Source organism: Chinchilla lanigera, unplaced genomic scaffold (genome assembly GCF_000276665.1).
Source record: "Chinchilla lanigera isolate Chin_1 unplaced genomic scaffold, ChiLan1.0 scaffold00005, whole genome shotgun sequence".
Lineage (NCBI taxonomy): Eukaryota > Metazoa > Chordata > Mammalia > Rodentia > Chinchillidae > Chinchilla > Chinchilla lanigera.
Window position 1 is genome coordinate 42,475,937 of NW_004955406.1, and position 18,675 is coordinate 42,494,611.

The 18,675-nt window shown below is 50.3% G+C and overlaps 1 protein-coding gene across 4 annotated transcripts in view; it reads right to left on the reverse strand.

The window, feature by feature from the left end:
- Positions 1 to 8,874: 8,874 nt before the first annotated feature.
- Fcamr (Fc receptor, IgA, IgM, high affinity) overlaps positions 8,875 to 18,675 on the reverse strand; it is a 33,904-nt gene continuing 24,103 nt past the window's right edge. For 2 of the 4 annotated variants that reach the window (XM_005375409.2, XM_013502773.1), the window contains exons 3-7: positions 17,618 to 17,687; positions 12,881 to 13,219; positions 10,836 to 11,580; positions 10,092 to 10,210; positions 8,875 to 9,491 (exon numbers count right to left, since the gene is read on the reverse strand). In XM_005375409.2, the coding sequence (XP_005375466.1) occupies positions 9,313 to 9,491; positions 10,092 to 10,210; positions 10,836 to 11,580; positions 12,881 to 13,219; positions 17,618 to 17,687 (1,452 nt within the window). In that variant the 3' untranslated portion in view covers positions 8,875 to 9,312. The remainder of the gene's footprint in view (positions 9,492 to 10,091; positions 10,211 to 10,835; positions 11,581 to 12,880; positions 13,220 to 17,617; positions 17,688 to 18,675) is intronic. The other 2 variants (XM_013502777.1, XM_013502781.1) reach the window with 2 other exon arrangements.

The window sequence follows — 18,675 nt, forward strand, 5'->3', positions numbered from 1 at the left end:
CATCCTGAGAGGTCTGTGGTGCAATCTATGTCCCCCTGTCCTATTGCTCACCCCCTTTGGTAGGACTTCCAGACCCCCCAGCACCACCTTGGCTGCTGGTACCTGAACTGCCCCTTCGGGGGCTGTTAGCAATTTCCTTCCTCCCCATTCCAAGGGCAACATCTAGTGAGGGGGGATAAGAGGAGATGGAGATGTGCAGAGACAGTGGGGCGGGGGGCAAACCTGATTCTGCCAGGTGTCAGCTCCTCTCAGACATGTCCTTACACTTCTGTCCGTTTAAACATGAATAGTCAAGGTATTTGCAGGGTATGTGTTCCTGTTTCACAGTAATCACTTCCCCTGAGGCAGGGAGTAACTGGGGTCTTACTGTCCAGCCTGTGGTAGGGGTCATGGAGGCTACTGAATGAGAGCATAGATACTTGAAGAGTCTGTGGGGAGGGCAAGGAACACGTTCATCAAACTGCGGCTTCCCGCACTGCCTGGAGGCACAACCGGCTCTCGTTTCTGCTCCTTCATCCCCCTGTGGTGGGTGGCTCACTAGATCATGTCCTGGCGCGTGTTCCTGGTGGTCTCCAAGCTGCTTTAGTGGGCCATGGCAGACAGCTGTGCACGTGTGCAGCCACACGTGTCCCACATATCCAACAGGCCTGCAGCCCGTGGGTCTCACGTGTCCAGATCAGAGAAAGGGGAAAGGGAAAAGTAGAACTCGAGAGAGTCAGGAAGTCAAAACCCTGTGACCTATTTAGGGCTTTGCCACACTCTGGTGGTGTGATTGATGTCACCAGCTTCCCCTCTCAACTGTGGTTTCCGCATTTGGAACCCAGGGCCCCTGTGACCAATCTTGGGGGAGAAGGGGCTGGGCAAGAGGGTCCAATTGCCCAAATCCATAATAATGGCTAAGTGATACTTAAAATGTACAGATATATAGGATAAGAAGCACAACTTCTCCTTTGCCCTTAGTTACTCTGGGTGTCCAATGGAGAGTTTCAGAGACACGGGCCTAGAGCCGGCACACTTGTGTCCTGGTCCTCCCTCTAATTTGCCGGATGACCTTTGCCAAACTCTTTCTCCTTTAGCATAGGTGCTGTCGAAACAAGCACGTCTTCCTCCTTTAGGTCTGCAGGTTTTCATCTGTTAAAGGAAAAGGCCAAGGCCAAATGGGTCCCAAGCCCCTTCCATTTCTAGGATTCTGCATTTTGATTGAGCACTGTCTTGGTTTTCTGTGGCAGCTGTAACAAAAGCTGCAACGTTGGTGGCTTTACACAATAGAAATTCATTCTCTCTCAGTTCTGGAGGCTGGAAATCCAACATCAGAGCGTTGGCAGAGCCCCCTCCCTATGGATGCTCCCGGGGAGAATTCGTTCCTTTCCCCTTCTAGCTTCCAGCTGCGGCTGGCATCCTTGGCACTGTTGGTGGGTGGCTACCTCCTGCGACTTTTCCTTCCAGGGTCACTTTCCTTCTGTGTGTGTCTAGATATCCTTCTACCTTTCTCTCATGGGGACACTTGAGATGCACTTAGAACTCATTCAGATAACTGAAGATGATGTTCTCATTTCAAGGCCCTGAACACAATTGTGTCTACAATGGCTCTTTCCTCAGATAAGGCCACATTCACAAGTCCTTGGGATTGGGATACAGACATAGCTTGGGAGAGGAGGTTTCTGAAAAAACCTACCATAAATATCCACGGTGACCATGACCAGTTAAAAGTCCAGGGAGATTAGAGACTCATAAGAGTCTACATTCTTATTCCCCAAGGGTTGACACATAGCCCAGCGAGGCACCATCACCCATGCAGAGCACTGTCAAGGAGCAGCACTGACCAGAAGACAGCAAGCCACACAGAGGGCTGGGTTCTGCACCTAGACAGCCCTGGGTCCACATCCAGACCTCACCTTCTGCTATCCATGGGACTTTGGGCAAATTATTTAATGTCTTTGGGCTTAACTATACTATCTCCATAAGGATGTTATAAAGATTAAGTATAACACACACAGTGGCTGGCAACTAAAAGGTGCATATGATTCGGCATCAGTGAGAGTCATAGCCCCACTGAACGGGAGAGGTCCGAAGAAAGAAGTGAAATGCCTTCCCCAATGTGCATGGTGAGGTAATGGCATGGCAGGGTCTTCTAGCCATGGACATTTCCTTTACTTCCCAAAGCCTCCACTCTCAGTTTGAATCTTTTGGATTATATTTATACAGAGAGCAATGTATTTATACCCTGGGGTGATCTGGAGAGAACCGGAGAGGGTCCAATTCACACAGATCCAACCTTCAGACTTTCGTCATTCGCTTGATGCTCCAAGACACTGATCTAATCCGCTGTAGAGAGGAGCCTCGTGCCGTACCGGCCTTTTCCACCTTCCAGGGCCTGTCTGACACAGCTCAGCATGGACGGTTCCTGTGCAGATTGCTTTTGCCAAACCAGCAAGAGTGAAGAGATGAAATGCTGTTTGCTGCCCGCTCTACCTACCCATCAGCAGGTCTTCAGCTGAGTCAATGTTTAACCCTTGTCTGGAGTCAATGTTTAACCCTAGGCCAGCCAGCCCTATAATCCAGCATTCCCTTGAAGCCTGACATATAGAGTCATTTTTGTATTAATCAGTGGAAAATAGAATAGAATAGAATTTGTATTAATCAGTGGAAAATAGAATTGTGACTCTGCCAAAGCCAAAGCCTTGCCATCTTTGTAAAAGATATTGAATTTTGGAATTTATCTCTGTTACTTTTCTCTTGTTGCTGAGACAAAATACCCAACACCCAAAATAAAGGAAGGAAAGGTTTATTTAGATCACAGTTTGTGGAGGTTTCAGCCTATAATCAGCTGGCTCCAAGGCAGGGTGGCAGGGCACAGCGGCAACACTTTAAGGTGGCACAAGACAGCGAAAAGCAGCAAGACCAAAAATGGGGGGTGTGGCCAAGCCTCTTTTCCCCCCTTATATTGTGTGCAACCTACTCGCCCCAAAAGTATACCCACACCATCTTTACACCCACACCCACACTATGTGCCCTCCTCTTGCACAGACTCAGGATGAATACAGAGTAAGGACGCTGGTTCCCTGCTGAGTCACATAGTTAACCTTCTAAACTTCTCAAGTTGACACAATGAACAACAGCCTAGAGAAGCAAGGTCATGTCCTTTTCACCCCAGGATGTAGAACTGCAGAGTTACTTAGTTAAGCTTCTAGACTCCTCAAGCTGACACAATGTACCAACCCTAACAAAATTATTCAAACCCCAGTTAGCCACCCCTCCACTCCCCCAGCAGATAACGCTTGGATTGGCAGGAACACAGCACTGGTTCCCCTTGTTCAGCTCGGCTTTTGAGCTAGGGGAGAAGAGCATGCGGTGGGGATGGATGCCCTTGTAGCTCAGCTGGCAGCTGCATTGCTGCTTTCTAACAGCAGCCTAAGGGTGGCCATTGCCTCGAATCTCACTAGGAGAGCTGGAACTGAAATAGTCCAGTTGGCTGGGCTTGGGCGAGCTTTTGAAGGATTATGTTTGGAGACCTAAGCCTTTTTTCAGGTGAGTCTTCCAGGTGTGAGAGGGAGGAGAATTAATTGTAAGAACTGGGAGATTCTATAGGGGCTTCCTAGGGTCCTTCCTAAGGAGCTCAGGACATGGTGTCTACAGCCTGGCAGCACGTTGCCTGCCAATGAAGGAAAGGTCAAAGATGGCACTCGGGGTGGTGGAGACGAGGGATGCCAAAGAAGGGAAGAGACTGGTGCTAGATAAGTGGCTTCTGTCTTTGGGTGGGGTGGGAGGGGGTGACTTACTGACCACACTCACCCATGTGAGCTTGCAATCTTTTCTTCTCCCCTAACGAACACCTCCTTCTCTAGCACCCGTTACCCGTGGCCCTGCCCACCTGTCCGGGCCCTCACCTTCATTCCTACCTCATTCAGTCCCAGAGTGCAAACAGCACTTCTAGACCCCAGGGGTGGAGGGGTTGTTGGAACTCTTTACCACTTTGGCAGCAGCAGGGAAGGCAGAGAAGTGGGGGAGGCCCTGAGGCCGGCAGAGTCTCCCAGGCGGGTGTTATGGGTGAAGGGAACTGTAGCACTGAATACTGGAGAAATGGAAATGGAAAGTTGGGTGTGGTCCAAGGCTCTCTCAGTTCCCCTTTAGGGATGATTCCCAACCCCCAACCTCTAAAAAGCTTTTATTCTCTGATTCAGAGGCAGAGGCAAACACTTTCTGAGGTTGCTAAACCACTCTCCTGCCCTTTCATACCTCCACACCCTGGCTAGGGAGGAATGGAAAGAGGAAGACTTTTCAGAGCAGACATCCAAAGTCAACAGGTGGGTGTCAGGTGACCAGGCCGAGCACCTCGCACCCTCCATCAGGGTCCTAATGAAGACTTCTAACTGCTTCCTTGTTCCTGATCTGGGCCTGGCCTTCAGCCCAAGGTGTGCCTGGCAGGCAACCACTGGAAAAGTAGCCCGTGCTACCCCTGCAGCCTTGCCCACTGGAGCCTCAGTGTGCCCATCTGTAGAAGGGGTGTCTTGTCTTTCTGACAATGCACACTGTAAGTATTTTTAGTCGTCTGTGCTATACTGCTGGGGTGGGGGTGGAGACGGCTGGCAAATTGAGAAGTTCAGACCAGCTGTCTTGTGAAGCAGACTGTCCTCCCACACCAGGGCCCGAAGAAGCAAATTCTTTGATTCTCTTTTCCAGAACTGTTGTCCAAAGTGAATTGCAACCCCGTGTAGACAAATTGCTGAGCAACTCAGGAAACGTCTTTGGACGTGGTAGCCCTGACTCTACCCTCTTTAAAATACTCGGGGTTGGAAGGTAGGAACTCAGAACTCAGGAAAACGGTGGACTTGTGTGAGCCTCCGTGCTCAGAGCAGAGCCGATAGTTCTGGACCCAGAAGGCAAGCAGGTGAGAAATGGGAACAAGGCCAGAGGGAGGAAGACGCAGAACATAGACTCCAAATCAGTGAGTGTGTCATCCTGAAAGGGGACCAGGAGACAAATGGTGGCCTGCTGGCCCTTGGCCTGCCGCCGCTGCACTGTGAGTCCATGTGCCTCCTGAGGCATGGGCAGGGTCCTCTCCAGCAGCTGGCATCTCTCTGTTGCCCTCCTGGGCGCTGGCTGCCCCTTGCAGAGTGGGCAGCTTGTCCCCCACGGGACAGTGACGGCAGCAGGCTAGGGAGAGCTGGCGCCAGTAAGCACAGTGTATCACTCAGTGAAGGATGGACAGCACGGTGACACTGGGCCCTTCATGCAAGGTCACACACAGAGCATCCATTTCCTGTCCTGCTGGGTCCCTCATGTGCATCCACTGCAAGTCCAGGCCCCACGTGGGGAGACCACGCCCTCCCCCCACGTCTCTCCTGGGCTTCCCTGCGCAGGTACCGTCCTCACTTTGTCTGACTGAGGCTGCTAGGAAATGGTTTCCCTACTCCTCAGGCCCCACTGGATATCAGAAGAGAAGAAGCGACCTAGTGTCAGTGGGGAGCAGAGAGAAGCGGGCTTAGGGTGAAGCACTTGTTCTGAGTAGCTTGAGGTCGATACCATGCACAGGTCCTTGAGATCTGAGCCCCACTGGTCCAAATGACAGCAAGAACTGGAGTTTTTAGCTCTCGTCTGGCTCCCTGGTTGCTTTTTTTTTTCACTCTTCATGAGGCCAAGACAAGCATAAGCTAATTAGTAACTAGAGAGCAAATTCCTGGAAATGGTTATGTAACTTTTCACAGACAAGCCAGAAAGACAGAAGCAAGCCTGTAGGACTCCAAATGGGAACAAATCAAACATGGAGGGAGGCAGGGTGGCACAGGGACCGAGGGTATAGGCTGCAGAGGTGGACTGCCTTGAATTCATGTCCCAGCTTGCCCTTTCCCTGGTAGCACAACTAATTTTTCTGGACCTCGGCTTTCTCATCTGTAAAATGGAAATGTCCACGGCCACCTTTCAGGAATGTTTCATCAAGTGCCCTATAGAACGTGCTGGGTAGAGACACGCAGTCAGGCAGTAGCTGCGTTAACAGAAGGGGAAAGGAGAGTAGAGAGCTGTGCAGTCGCCTGCGAAGCTGCTTGATCCCGTGAAAATCAGTGGCTCTCCCGTGTCCTACTTTAGAAATCCCTATGGAGGCTTCTGATTCTAGCGTGGTGGCAAGCATTTCCTGCCCCTCATCTCCATGGTAGGTGCACTGCACTGGCTGGGGATATAAGCTGAAATAGAAAAGAAATCTCTGATGATACCAAGTAGTGGAGCCGCTCTGTTCTGCTGTTTGCCTTTGGCTCTTGAAGTGAAGGTGCTTCCCGAGCCCTGCAGTATGTGGCGCATCAAGAGGGCTGTAAACAGTGGGGCTGCCCCTGCCTACTTTCTTCCTGCACCTCCAGATCTTATCTCTGCCTCCCTGAACTCCACTCCTGGCCCTTTCTTTGACCTTGCATTGGTTCCTCCCACTGGCACATTTTAGCTTTCTCTAAAACAGCCTTAATTCTGGGCTCTCTCCTAGTTCCAGGCACTTGCAAACACCTGTGCCTGGCCAATCCCCTTCTTCCCTACCACCTCCCGCCAAGCTAGGGCAGGCAGACAGGCTCTAGTGGCTTGGTCCCAGGCAAAAACATCAGCACAGTTCCGAAGAAAGAGAGGTCCCAGAGAGGGCGGCCAGGAAGCCCTTAAAGAGAAGGAGGGTCTGACCCTCAGACCAGAGAGGGCAAAGTGTCGTAAGATCTAATGAATTAGGGCAGGGATTGGCAATTGCTCAAGGCTAAATGCAGTCTCTTCCTGTTTCTGCAAAGAGGTTCTGTTGGAGCGCAGCCAGAGCCGTTAGTTTACAGGCCAGCTCGGGCTGCTTTTGTGCCACACAGGCAGAACCGAGGGGCTACCACTGGGACAGCAAGGCCTGCAAAGTCTGAAATATTTACACTCCGGTCCTTTACAGTAAAAGCTGGCTGATCCCTGGTTTAGTGCTCAAGCCTTCCCCAAGGAGTGATCTGAGGAATTCCAGTCCAGGGAGATTGCTTCCTGAAACAGGATAGCCTGCCTAACAGGCTTGGAAACCACATATAACTTTCCCCCCTCAGAGGTGTTCATGATGTTCTTTCACATGTTGAAGGCTCTGAGAAATCCTGAATAGCCTAAAGTGTTTGTTGTTTAACTTAGCATTCCCTGAATTTGTTTGATCTATCAAACCTGCTTTTCCTATGCACACCTCTTCCCCAGAGGCTGGTGGTTGGTGGACGCCCCTGGTAAACACTGTTAGGTGGAGCTAACGGCCTGAGTTCTTGGCCCGTCCCTGCCAATAAGCTAAGGGTCCTTGGCCAAATTGTATGCCTGCCAGGGCCTGCTCACCTTGCTGTTTGTGTGAGATAATGAAGTCTCTCATGCTTCCTCTATGGGTTCTCCAGGAAGGTCCTTGACATGGTTTAGTGGGCATGAGAGAAGTCTGGAGAGATGACTAGGGTATCGTGGGGTTTTAGTGGTTCATTTTGCTTTGACATATTGCTTAGCAATGGTGAAGCAGAGACGGCACTTACCAAGGTCACGAGTTCTCTTTTCTAGTCCTTGTTCTGCTATCAGTGACTTTAAACAAGTAACTTGCCCCACTGAGCCTCAGTTCCCTCATTTCTACCTAGGGTCTTAGACTAATTAGTCTCTGAGGGCCTCTCCGCTCTGAAACTTTGTGATTCCATTAGGCTAGGTGCATGCAACTTTCCACCTTATCCTGCACAACAGGTGCCTTTCCCAAACCGTGGAAACTGTCTCTGGTGTGCGTTGTATAACAGCCTCTGGGTTTAGAATCAGAAATGATGAGGCATTACTGAAAGACTGCAGATGCTGCTGACAGCTTGGGGAGAGTGCTAGGACTTCTGGAAATGCCCTCCCGACAATTCTTAACTCAGCATTGGAAACTCTCCCTTCTGCTTCCATTGCTCTAAGACTTCTCTGTCCAATCACAGAGTCTAGGCAGTGTGCTAACACATCTGGCAAGGGGGAAGAACAGATGTGATTCTGGAAAAGACAGTGAGGTCAAGGGTGGAGTGAAAGTTCCCCAGCAGACATGAGGTGACATGATTATAAGGAAAAATCCACATAAAATTCCTTTCCTTTGTCCCCCACCCCCAAAACCATTTTCCAGCTGTATCATTGGTCCTTAATATAAAGGATTCATAAGCAATTGAACAAGAGGACCTTTATAAAGAAGGTGAAAAGATACTGAAAAATACCCTCCTCCTTCATGAGTTTAGGAAAATCCCAGAAAATCTTGACTGGGTCACAGGTCTACAGCATAATCGGTATGAGCCCAAAAGGGGAGGGATGATTTGAGCAGTGGGTGTTCTCCCCTTTGGTCTCAGTGCAGGGACCGCCCGATGAAAGGACCATCTGGGGGACTCCCAAATGAAGGGCAGAGGCCCAGGGGCATTCAGAGCACTTGCCTAGGCAGGTCACCAAGCCCGTGGCCAACAAGCCTGTGTCTTTCCAGCCACCCAATCGATCATGAATATTTATCGGGGTCCCATTGAGTTGAAAATTCTCTGGTGCAAATAGTTTGCATTCTGACATAGCCCACTAAACAGGTAGCCTGACACAAAGCAGGAATACACATCCTAGATCGTCCGTCTTGAGGATACCTGAAGATGACATAAAAACTCCCAAACCCAGACCATAGTGTGCCACTCTCTTGAAGACCCACACTCTATTTTCTCTGCTCGTGTAATTTTTTAGCTTTGCCTAGTAAGTTTCTTTATGTCTCTCATTGATATACCCAGCAATTCTTTTCTGGAGCATAAGTAAAAAACCTGCAACTCATCTCGTGGGTTGGGTGGGTTAAAGGCACCATGTCCTCTTTCAAAGGACCTCTGTGGACCCTGTGTAGTGACATGCAAACATAGTGAGACTGATAAAACACCATTAGTGCGCAGAAGGAGCTTAGACTTTACTCGAGCAGGCAAGATTGGAATACTGGAATGGACTTTGACGTGAGCAGCAGCAGAGTGCTGACAGAGGTCAGAAAAGGGTGGCACTCAGGGAGGGCTAGGAATGACGGTGGGAAGTTGTCACCTTCCACACTGGTTAGAAGTCCTTATATTTTCAGACATCCAGGAAAGGAAATTGCACACTTTTCCCAGGTGATCTCTTCCTGTGTTCAGCAAGCCCTCTCTTGAAGCCTTTTCTCTGAGCCCTACTGTCATCTTTGGCAGTGAGGTCCAGATGGTTACATCTGCTTCTCCAGGTGGAGCTCTAGCTCCACTAGCTTCTCTCCACATGGGTGGAGGAAGGATGTGAGAAGCTGCAGTCATGGAGGTATCTGGCCCTCCTCCTTCCTTCATGACCGAGCCCTTTATCTTCCATTGCTCAGGGTCCTGGGTCCCTCTCCAGGACAGTCAGGCCGGCTTGGGGAGGAAGAGGAGGAGGAGGATTACCCTGCAGTATCTCCCTTTCCATGTGGGGCAGTTGGTCTGATTGGAGGGTCAGCCCCAGGAAACGTGTCATCTGAATCAGGGTGACTCTTGGTGTCCTTTCTGCTTCCTGAGCTGCAGAGACACAAGGAAGGTGGTGAGGATTCTGAGGTAGACAGTGCTGGCTCTGATTCCCTGAGAAAACCCGCCTGCTGCAGGTGTCTGAGAACTCACCACCGAAGGGTTGAGCCCTTAGAGCTATCGTGGTGGCACGAAGCCTGCGGGCCCAGCTCTGAAAACCTCAGCCGCTCCCTCTTGCTCCCAGAAAACTTCACCCTTTCTTACACCCTGGAGCCCTCACTTTAGGAGTGTTTAAACCTGGCACAGTGCTGAGAATATCGGGGGCCCTGCAAAAGAGTGCACAAGGCAGAACCTGGTCCCGGGGCTGGGCCCTGCCTTCCTACCTCTGCCTCCGAGGTTGCTTATGAACTCCATCCCTGGGGTTAACATAGCTCTTACCAATCCCCAAAGAGCTTCTCCTTGAGCTCTGGGCTGCTGCTGAGACGTAAGTACTGAAGAAGCCAAAACCAAATGTGGTTAAATGGCTCAGACTAGAATTCAGCTCTGCTGCAGGCAGAAGTCCCAGCACTGACTCTAACCCAACTCAGCCCTGAGGGTACTGCGCAGCACCTCGCACACCTTTCCCCAGCCTCGGAGCTACATAAACGCACTCACAGCTCCTCTTTCTCCGGATCCTTCTTTGCAATAGGACCAGAGCCACAAGCAGAAACGGGGCCAGCAGGGTAGAGACTGGAGTCAGGATCCGAGAGCCACTTTCAACTTCTGGAGAAGCACTGGAAGGAGCCAGGGCAGGACGGGAAGAGCACAGGAGAGGGAGGCTGGGGTGAGAGACTAAAGACTGTTGCTCCACAGCCCTCCTTTTTTTCGTAGGTGGAGAAGCTGTGGCAAGTTGCCTATCCTCAGTCCCCGGGCTGGTTAGTAGCAGGACTGGGACTAAAAAGGCTGTTTTCAGGTTCTCAAGCCCCCAGTCCTGTGTCCTCCTCTCCCTTCTTGAGTGCGGGCTGCACTGTACACCACAGCAAGAAAGGAAACAAGTAAGCATCAGGGACGTTGCCTTGGCATTGGGCTGCTACGATCTTTCCTCATGACTTTAGTGCTACCCTCTCTGGAGCAGATGCTCCACATCTGTTCTTTATCTTCAAGGTCTGGAATGTTTCAGCCTAAAATTTTTACCATTCTGTCATTTCCATTGTGCTTGCAAACTGCATCAGAATATGTAGTTTGCATCCTCCCCACCGAGACCCCGGTGTGCATGGCAGAGGGTGTCTGATGTTTGTCCCTGCCCTTTACTGTCCTGCAGGCACAAAGGGAGAGAACTGAGCAGAGGCAGAGGGAGGTACCAGGCCAGAAACAGGGCAAAGCCAGGGCTCCAGCCCAGAGGAAGGGCCTGAGGCTCACCTCTTCCTGGATGACCCTTTGCCAGAGGGCCTCTGGGGACCTGCTACCGGGCCCTGGCTCGGCGTTGCTTGGGGACCCTGGCCACCAGCAGCACTTCTTAGGTCCCCCTCGGGGCTTCCTTCCACAGATGCTGTCTCTCTGTGGGTGGTGTTCAATGTCCGTGGACCTGCAGCTGGGGTTGCTCCTTCAGTAGAGCCCAGGGCCGGTTGCTTAGATACCATGGTTGCTTCTGGTAGAGCTTCCCTGGCCTGGGCTGATGGCCAAATGGTTCCTGTGGTCTTCCTGGCTGCATCCACAGCTGTCTCGGTCCTCTCTGTTTGCTCTCCTGGCTTATTGGCCTCAGTAGTTGTCATCTCTTTTCTACCCTCCCTGACCCTGGTCACCTTGGTGACTAAGCTTCCAGTGCCCCATCCGCAAGCATCCTCTGCTGTAGTGGACACACCATTGAGTTTTGAACCTGGACTCTGTGGGATGGGAACTGTTGCCTTAACAGAACCCTCTGCACCACTGTCTGTCGCTAGAGCTACTGCCCTGACTGTTACTGGGGTCTGTCTTCTCTTAGCTGAAGCTGTGGTTTTTCTGGTTTCTCTTGTTGGAGCAACTTTGTCCCATTTTGTCCTTTGTCCTTCTGGAGTCTGGGTAGCTCCTGAAGGCCATCTTTTGGCTGCTGGTGATGCTATCCCAGAAGATTCTGTGAGGAATTCACCTGCAGCCAGAGGGGCCGTGGAGATGGTGTTGGAGGAACCTGTGTGAGTAGCAGAGGGAGAGCACAAGTAGAGGCTACTCAGGCTGCCAAGTGGATATAGCAAAGGGCACTGGGTTTAAACTCTTTGCCAACTAGGCTGCACCCTCAGTAAGAGATGCAGTGTTTGGCCAGTATGTTGGGATGAAAACAAAAAGGTGGGAATCTTGGATATATTCTCTAGTCTGATGCAAATATTGACATTTTATTCTCCTCCTGCTTTCTCCCAGGCTCACATATTCTCCGTCCTGCTGCCCCAGATCTCCAAGTTTCTACTTTCTCCAGAGGCCACAGCCCAGTGGGTTCTGCTCTTGAGAAAAAGGAAAAGAAACACTGCAGTTCCCAAAGAGCAGCCAGTGGTGGCAGGTAGGGGCAGTAGCATCCAGCGAAACCCATCTGCTTTCCTAGCTGGCCAGTCCTGGTGGGCTGTGTCTTCTGCAGAGCGGCTTTCACAGCCCAGAGGCCCTGCTTGCACTCTGGGTGCCTACTCTGGACCAATCCTCCAGAACCTGTTCCCCAGGGCCTGGGTCTGGGAGCCGCCTGATGTCTGCAGGGGGGCTGAGCAAGGGCCTGTTACAAAAGAGTCCTTCCTGCCTATCATGCTGCTGTGCGGTGCTAACCCTGATCTGTGTGTCCCCATATGCTGCTCTCAGGACCCTCAGATGCCATATTATCCAATTTACTACCTTCTTGGAACTATCTCTCAGTATGTATTTCCACAACACCCAGGGGATGGAGGTCATGGGAGAGTGTCAACTTGGTTGGCTTTGGGATCTTCCCAAGGGTCAATGGAGCACCCATATAGATGTGTCCAGGTGTATCACGGAGGGTGACCTTGGGGTCTGAGTCTGGTCCCGCATCCCTTCCTCTCTGGAACTGTTCCCCTGTTCTGCTTCCCATCGATCATGAGCTACACATCTTTGCTCTGTGAGGCCCTTGTGCCTTAGAGCTGGCTCACCATGGACTGAATTCTAGAAAACATGAGCCAAATTAAACCTGTCCTCCTTTATGTTGTGGGTGTCGGGCAGGTATTGTGCTCCAGCAACAGGAAGCTGACTAAGAAACAGGGGTTGGAAAGCTGGGCGGGAGAGCTTGTGAGCACTTAGTTGGCTTTTGCTAATATCTCCCTTCTTTCTGGAAATAGCCTCCTTAGAGGAAATGCTGCCTCTCAGAGCCATTACCCTGGCCCAGCCTTTCAGCTCACTCCTCCAAGGTCTACAGCTTTCTCAGCACTCCAAACTTCCTCTTGCCTCTCCTGCTTCCTAGCTTCTCCAAGCACAGCCCACTGGCCATCAGCTCTCACCTGCAGAGACAGTCAGATTCATGCTGAAGAACAGCATGTTGTTGCTGTCTCCAATGCCGCAGCGGTAGTTGCCCTCATCATCCATGGATAGTTGGGACAGCCTCACCACAAACAAGCTGCTCTGTGGGAAGTCTGTTAGAGCCACACGGCCATGGTAGCCAAGGCGGATGTAGCGGTTGGTGGACACAATGGTGTGACAGGTCCACATCGGAGGCCCCACACGGCACCAGTACTTCCTCTGGTGCCTGTTGACTGACAGGGGGGCGTAATGGCACTGGATGGTGACAGCTCCTCCAAGCTCCCCAGACACCAGCCTCGGGCCCTTCAATGCCTTTACAGCTGCAGATGGAGAAAACAGCTGGAGGTGAGGAACTGGTGGGTCTCCTCACTGTTCGGGGAGTTACAAGGCAAACTCTGCTAGCTTGAAGGGTCAGGTCAGAAGATGCCACTTTGAAAGCGAAGCAGCATTAGCATAGAAATGGCAGAACTTAGCCATGGAGGAAGCAGGAATTTTCACAAGCTATGGAATGGAGCAGAAACCAAGGCTCCATCTGTAAGATGAAAATGCAGTAAGAATCTTGCCCACTATTTTTTTCCCCAGCACTGAGGATTGAACCCAGGGTCTTCATCACAAGCTCTCTACCACTCTACTCCCTTCCCCATTTCTTTGAAGTGTAATTTTGAGTCAAGATTTTCCTAAGTGGACCTCAAACTCACGTTCCTCCAGCCTCAGCTTCTTGATCAGCAGGGATTTCCAGTGTGTGCCACCACCCTTGGTTCTTGCACACTATTTTGCTAATACTTATCATGTTCTAGCTTTTCTCAACAAATCCATCCAGATGGTGGGTTCACTCCACTGTGCTTGAGTGCAGGTGCTGTCTCAGCATGCATAAGAGGGCGGAAGCAACATCTGGTTTTCATGGGATATAAAAGAAAGATGCTAAGCAATGTAAACATAGCAGTGTGCTTTTCCTCTGAAAAGGACAGGGTCCACTGAACCACAGGAACCCTGCTCTGCATGGTGGGTGTACACATCCCCAGACCTGTAACTGCAGAGTTTTTCTCACTGACCACTTTTCTAGAGAAACAGAAATAGCCAAACATAGATGAATACAGGTCTGTTCAAGAACAGAGATGCGCATGTATACATGTCTGCTTTGGCTATCGCCCTAAAGACAGTTCATACTTGAATCACAGAATATGGTCAGCTTAGAGAATGATTTTAATCTGATAGAGTGCAAACAGAAAAGAGGTCCATTCTGTCTCCCACTGCCTCTTCATAACTTTCTCTGCTCCGTGATGAAATCTCAAGTATAATCTCATGTCTAGTAGCTTTTGTTGTCTGTCTTAGGTAAGAAAAAGTCTAGTCTAGACTAAAATTATACATGTGGCTCAGTTAGAAGAAAGCTTGCACTCCAGTCCCTTACCTAGTTGGGGCCTTTTTCTTTTGGAGGCCTACAGGGGAGGAAGTGGCAGGTTGGGGTCCTATGCTTCACTTTCTCTTTCCTCTACTCAAAGCTGCAGTTTGGGGCTGTTCCAGGGCTGAGCCTGGAGAGGAGCAGGGAGAGGGGAATAGATAGTCGTAATCTGCCCTTGGTGCTCTCTGGGCGTGGCAAAGGTCCAACATGACCTCTTCTTTTGCTCCCCAGTTACCTTTTTGGTGGCTTTTGGCTGCAGTTCCTTCCCCAGCAGATGAGCTCTCCTTCTGCTGACTGCTTACAGGTGCCATCACCCAGCCTATGGCTTCTAGCCATCTGCCCCCCTTCTAGGGGTCACAGTTCCCTCACCCATGAGGTGGAGGCACGGGAGCACAACTTTATCCTACTATTGAAGAAACCCGGGACATAGGACATAGGTGGCTTCCTAGAAGTTCCTTCTCTTATTTTGCCCAAAGTGAGGGGGTGTGATCTCTCCAGCCCCCAGTGCAGGAGGAAGGGAACACAACACATTGACAGCTTTCTCCAGAACAGTCTCAAGGGCGGCTCTCTGCCTCCAAGGAGTCCCTCTTAATGGCCCAGATGACTGCACTGTGGGCCAGTGCTGGAATGGGCTTTACAATCTCTGTTTAGTCCTACAAATTGGTTCAACATCTTGCTTTAGGATGTGGGTTCTAGGTCTTTAGGCTCTCTGAACCCAAGATAGTTCTGTTTAATATCCTATTGGACCACTAAATCATTTGTGAGTCTCAGGGCAAGACCTGCAAATGACAAGTGTAAATGAAAATGTGAGACCCCTTGTTCAAAATGTCTTGCTGGGCATGACGGCACATGTCTGTAATCCCAGCACTCGGGAGTGGCAGGAGGATCATTGCAAGTTAGAGACCAGCCTGGGCTACAAAGTGAGCTCACGGCCAGCCTGAACTGCACAGCGAGATCCTGTCTCAAAAAGACAAAAAATAAAATAAAATAAAAATGTTTTAAGAATTTTATGTGACAGCAGCAGAGAATGAGTGAAGCACCATTAGAGAATAGGGTCTCGTGTGACCTGTCCATTATGTGTGTCCTGAGGTCTAATAACAGGAAAAGAAGGGTCATATGGCTATATGAATACTCACTATAGGTTTAAGTAGACAACACACCCCAATCCATGCAACTAATGTTCAAGTTGAATGGTAATTTATCAATAAAGGATAAGAAGGTTGACTATTACTACAAACAGGCAATCTGAGCACAGCTATGGTGATGTTGTAATAAAATATTTATAGTCCAGATTTTAGGAGTTCTCGTGCTCTACATATGTCACGTGTGAGATGAGGACACTTTCATTAATCACCTGCATGGGGCAGTCTGACATCACAATTGCAACATGACTAAGAATGCTTCTTGCAATCCATATAATTTTTTTTATGACTATCTAAGTTAAGAGCCAATACTTAAAAAATGTATTTGATAAGTTACTAATCAGTAACTCTTTGTATTATGTAATAATTAAGTTTGGGTTTTTAAAAAATTTTACATCAGTCCCTTATGAGAATTAAAGAACAGGCTACCATTTTAGAAATGATATGATAGTCCGAGGGGGCCCCATGCCAGTGCTTCACCTCACTGGACGCGGGTACTCCTGGCTCTCGCCATCAGTCACTACCCTGCAGCTGCCAGTTGCTATGACTCCCATGAGGGAGGGGTGAGTGACACCTGGAGCTGGCAGGGGCTGTGGACAGGCTTGGTTGGAGGAAGGAGGTCTGTGGCAGGACAAGGGAGGGGAGGGCTTGTACCTGTGAAGGAACTCGGCTCCCGCCAACAGAGGGTTGAGGAACATGTGAGGGCTTCTGTGGCTCAGGGGTGGGTCCCAGAGGGCCGAGGGCCAGCCCACAGCCATCTGAGATGGGGTCCTCTGTGTGGAGGGCCAGAGAAGAACCTGGGCAAATGGAGGAGCTGAGCCAGCAGGGGCCACAGATGTCCACAAAGCACCCTCAGAAGAAGAGGTACAGAGATGGCTCGAAGCCCCCACTGGGCCATCCCACCTGGTAAGAGCTGCCTGAGATCCCATCTCCTCCCTTCCACTGTGCGACCTGCTGGGGTCACAGGTGGCAGGGGCAAAGGAAGGAGCAGAGGAGAGAGGCAGCCTGGACACAAACTTCCCAGGCTGGAGGGCTGCGGGGGCTGCGGGGGCATCTCTGGATGAAGACTGGCATCTGACATGATTGCATTTAGAACACTTGAGGCCTAACACAACTCATTTGGAGCTATACGTCAGCAGAAAAGTCATGAGCTTGCTTGACTAGGGGAAGGAGAAGTCTATTTTTATTGAAAAATTTTAAAGGGGAAAATAAGAGGATGAAATACAGAGGTAGTGTGATTATATTAAATAAGAGTGCTTGCTCAAATAGTAGCTACCTTTGATTCATTAAGACTTTCGTTTGTTGATATCAGACATGATTAATCTCTTTCTGCTATTATCATGGCATTTCTGCCCATTTATTAGTTCATTCAACAATTATTTATTAGGCATCTTCTTGGGACTAGATTCTAGGCAATGGATTCTCTAGACACACACCCTATATTCCTCAGTGGCTGCCCATGGCCATGAGAATAAAATCCCGATAGCACTGCATGGAGACAGGGTCATTTTTCATTTGGGCAGCCTCACCACTCCCATCTACAATGACCTTTAGGGCAGGGGTCCTATCTTTTATTTATCTGTCTCCTGTGCCTGACATGTAGTCAGAACTTCACAAATGATATTAAGTAAATTAACAAATAAATACAAGGTAATTTTTATTTACCCATATAGTTTCTTTACAGAAGGAACACTTAAGGCTTTGTAAGTAAGTGTTTGCAGAATGAGTGGAAATGAACCTTTGCTACTTCTTGAGAGGTTGTTTGGATGTTCCAGCAGCGGAGCACAGGGGCTCGTATACCCTTGACTGAGGAATTTCCTTCTCTATCGGGGTAGTTGTCCTTTTCAACCAAGCATGCAGCTTTGGGAGGGACGCACATAGAGTGTTGAGGCAGGAAGGGGCACCCGCCTAGCCAGCCAGATCAGCCGAATCAATCCTGGCGGTCAATGGGGTGACAGATGTTGCAGCCAAATTGCCCTCACATCCAACCTTTGCCACTTCGGACGGTCACATAACCCCTGCCTCTTTGCCCGGAGCATGGTCTGCCAGTCCCTGTGTCTACCAGGAGAGAAAGCCAAGGCAGTGCGGACTCTGCCTGGGCCCTCCAGGGATCTCAGCAGCTCAGACACGTTGGTGTGGTTCCCAGGTCCTGAATCTGGGCCACCTGTGGGACTCACCTTGTAGCAGACACAATACGAGGAGGAGGAGCAGGAAGGGCATTCTCCACTCTGCCCACCGGTTGGAGACCTGCAAGGAACACTGTCAGTGGAGCCAGGAGCACAGCGCGAGGAGGCAAAGAGAAGCTGGGGTGGATAGTGGTGAGACCCAGGGCTGAGCATCTTCTCACTTCCGAGTCTTGGTCTGCTCAGAGTGGAAACCGGGTTGGATGAACTGAGAACCTCTCTGGGAAAGGGTGGCCCCATCCTCACACAGCGTGCACATTTGGTTTGGGCCACCGCCGTTATGTTTCAAGTTCCCTTCCCCTTGAAGTTTCTGTGTTCAGAAGACACAAAACTCCCTCAGTGGGACTCCCACCCCTCCTCTGGCCAGTACGGAGTCTGGAAAGACCAGGTGTTGGTTGGAAATACAGGGTTTTGGAAAGAGCAGCCTCGGGAATCCATTTCCTCTCCAGGGCAGTGAGACTCTGTGGGCTTGTTGTCTTACAAGGTAAGTACAGGAGTGGCAGAAGTGGTGGTCCCTGTGCCTGTGATGTAGAGCAATCCCCTCTCTCCCCTCCTCGCCCCTTCCTCCTTGGAGAGGGGGACTGCTGCTTGAGGAGGCTTTCTGTCCCACTGTTCGGTGTGGACCATCAGAAAGAAGAAGTTAAACTGAAACCTCTGGCCAGTAGCTGCCATGGCCTTTTACTCTTCTATTTTCTCTCCATGCTTCTAGGGTGTACTCCCTGTCCCAGTCCACACTGATCTCCCCTGCGCTGTTCTCTCCAACTGGCTTGGGGACCTCCTTGAGGACGGGACCCTGGGGCTCACCCTTGAAGCAGGATCAGCACACTGTGGGTGTGTGACTCACATGAGCCCAGCCCTTTTCCCGTGCACAACATAAGGGTCACTGCTCAATGGCCTTTTGCTGTATGCTGATTAAAAAGAGATTGCAGGGGCTGGGGATTTAGCTCAGCGGCAAAAGCGCCTGCCTGGCAAGTGCAAGGTCGTGAGTTCGGTTCCCGGTACTGGAGAAAAACCAAAAAAAAAAAAAATTTTCTTTTACAATATATTTTTCT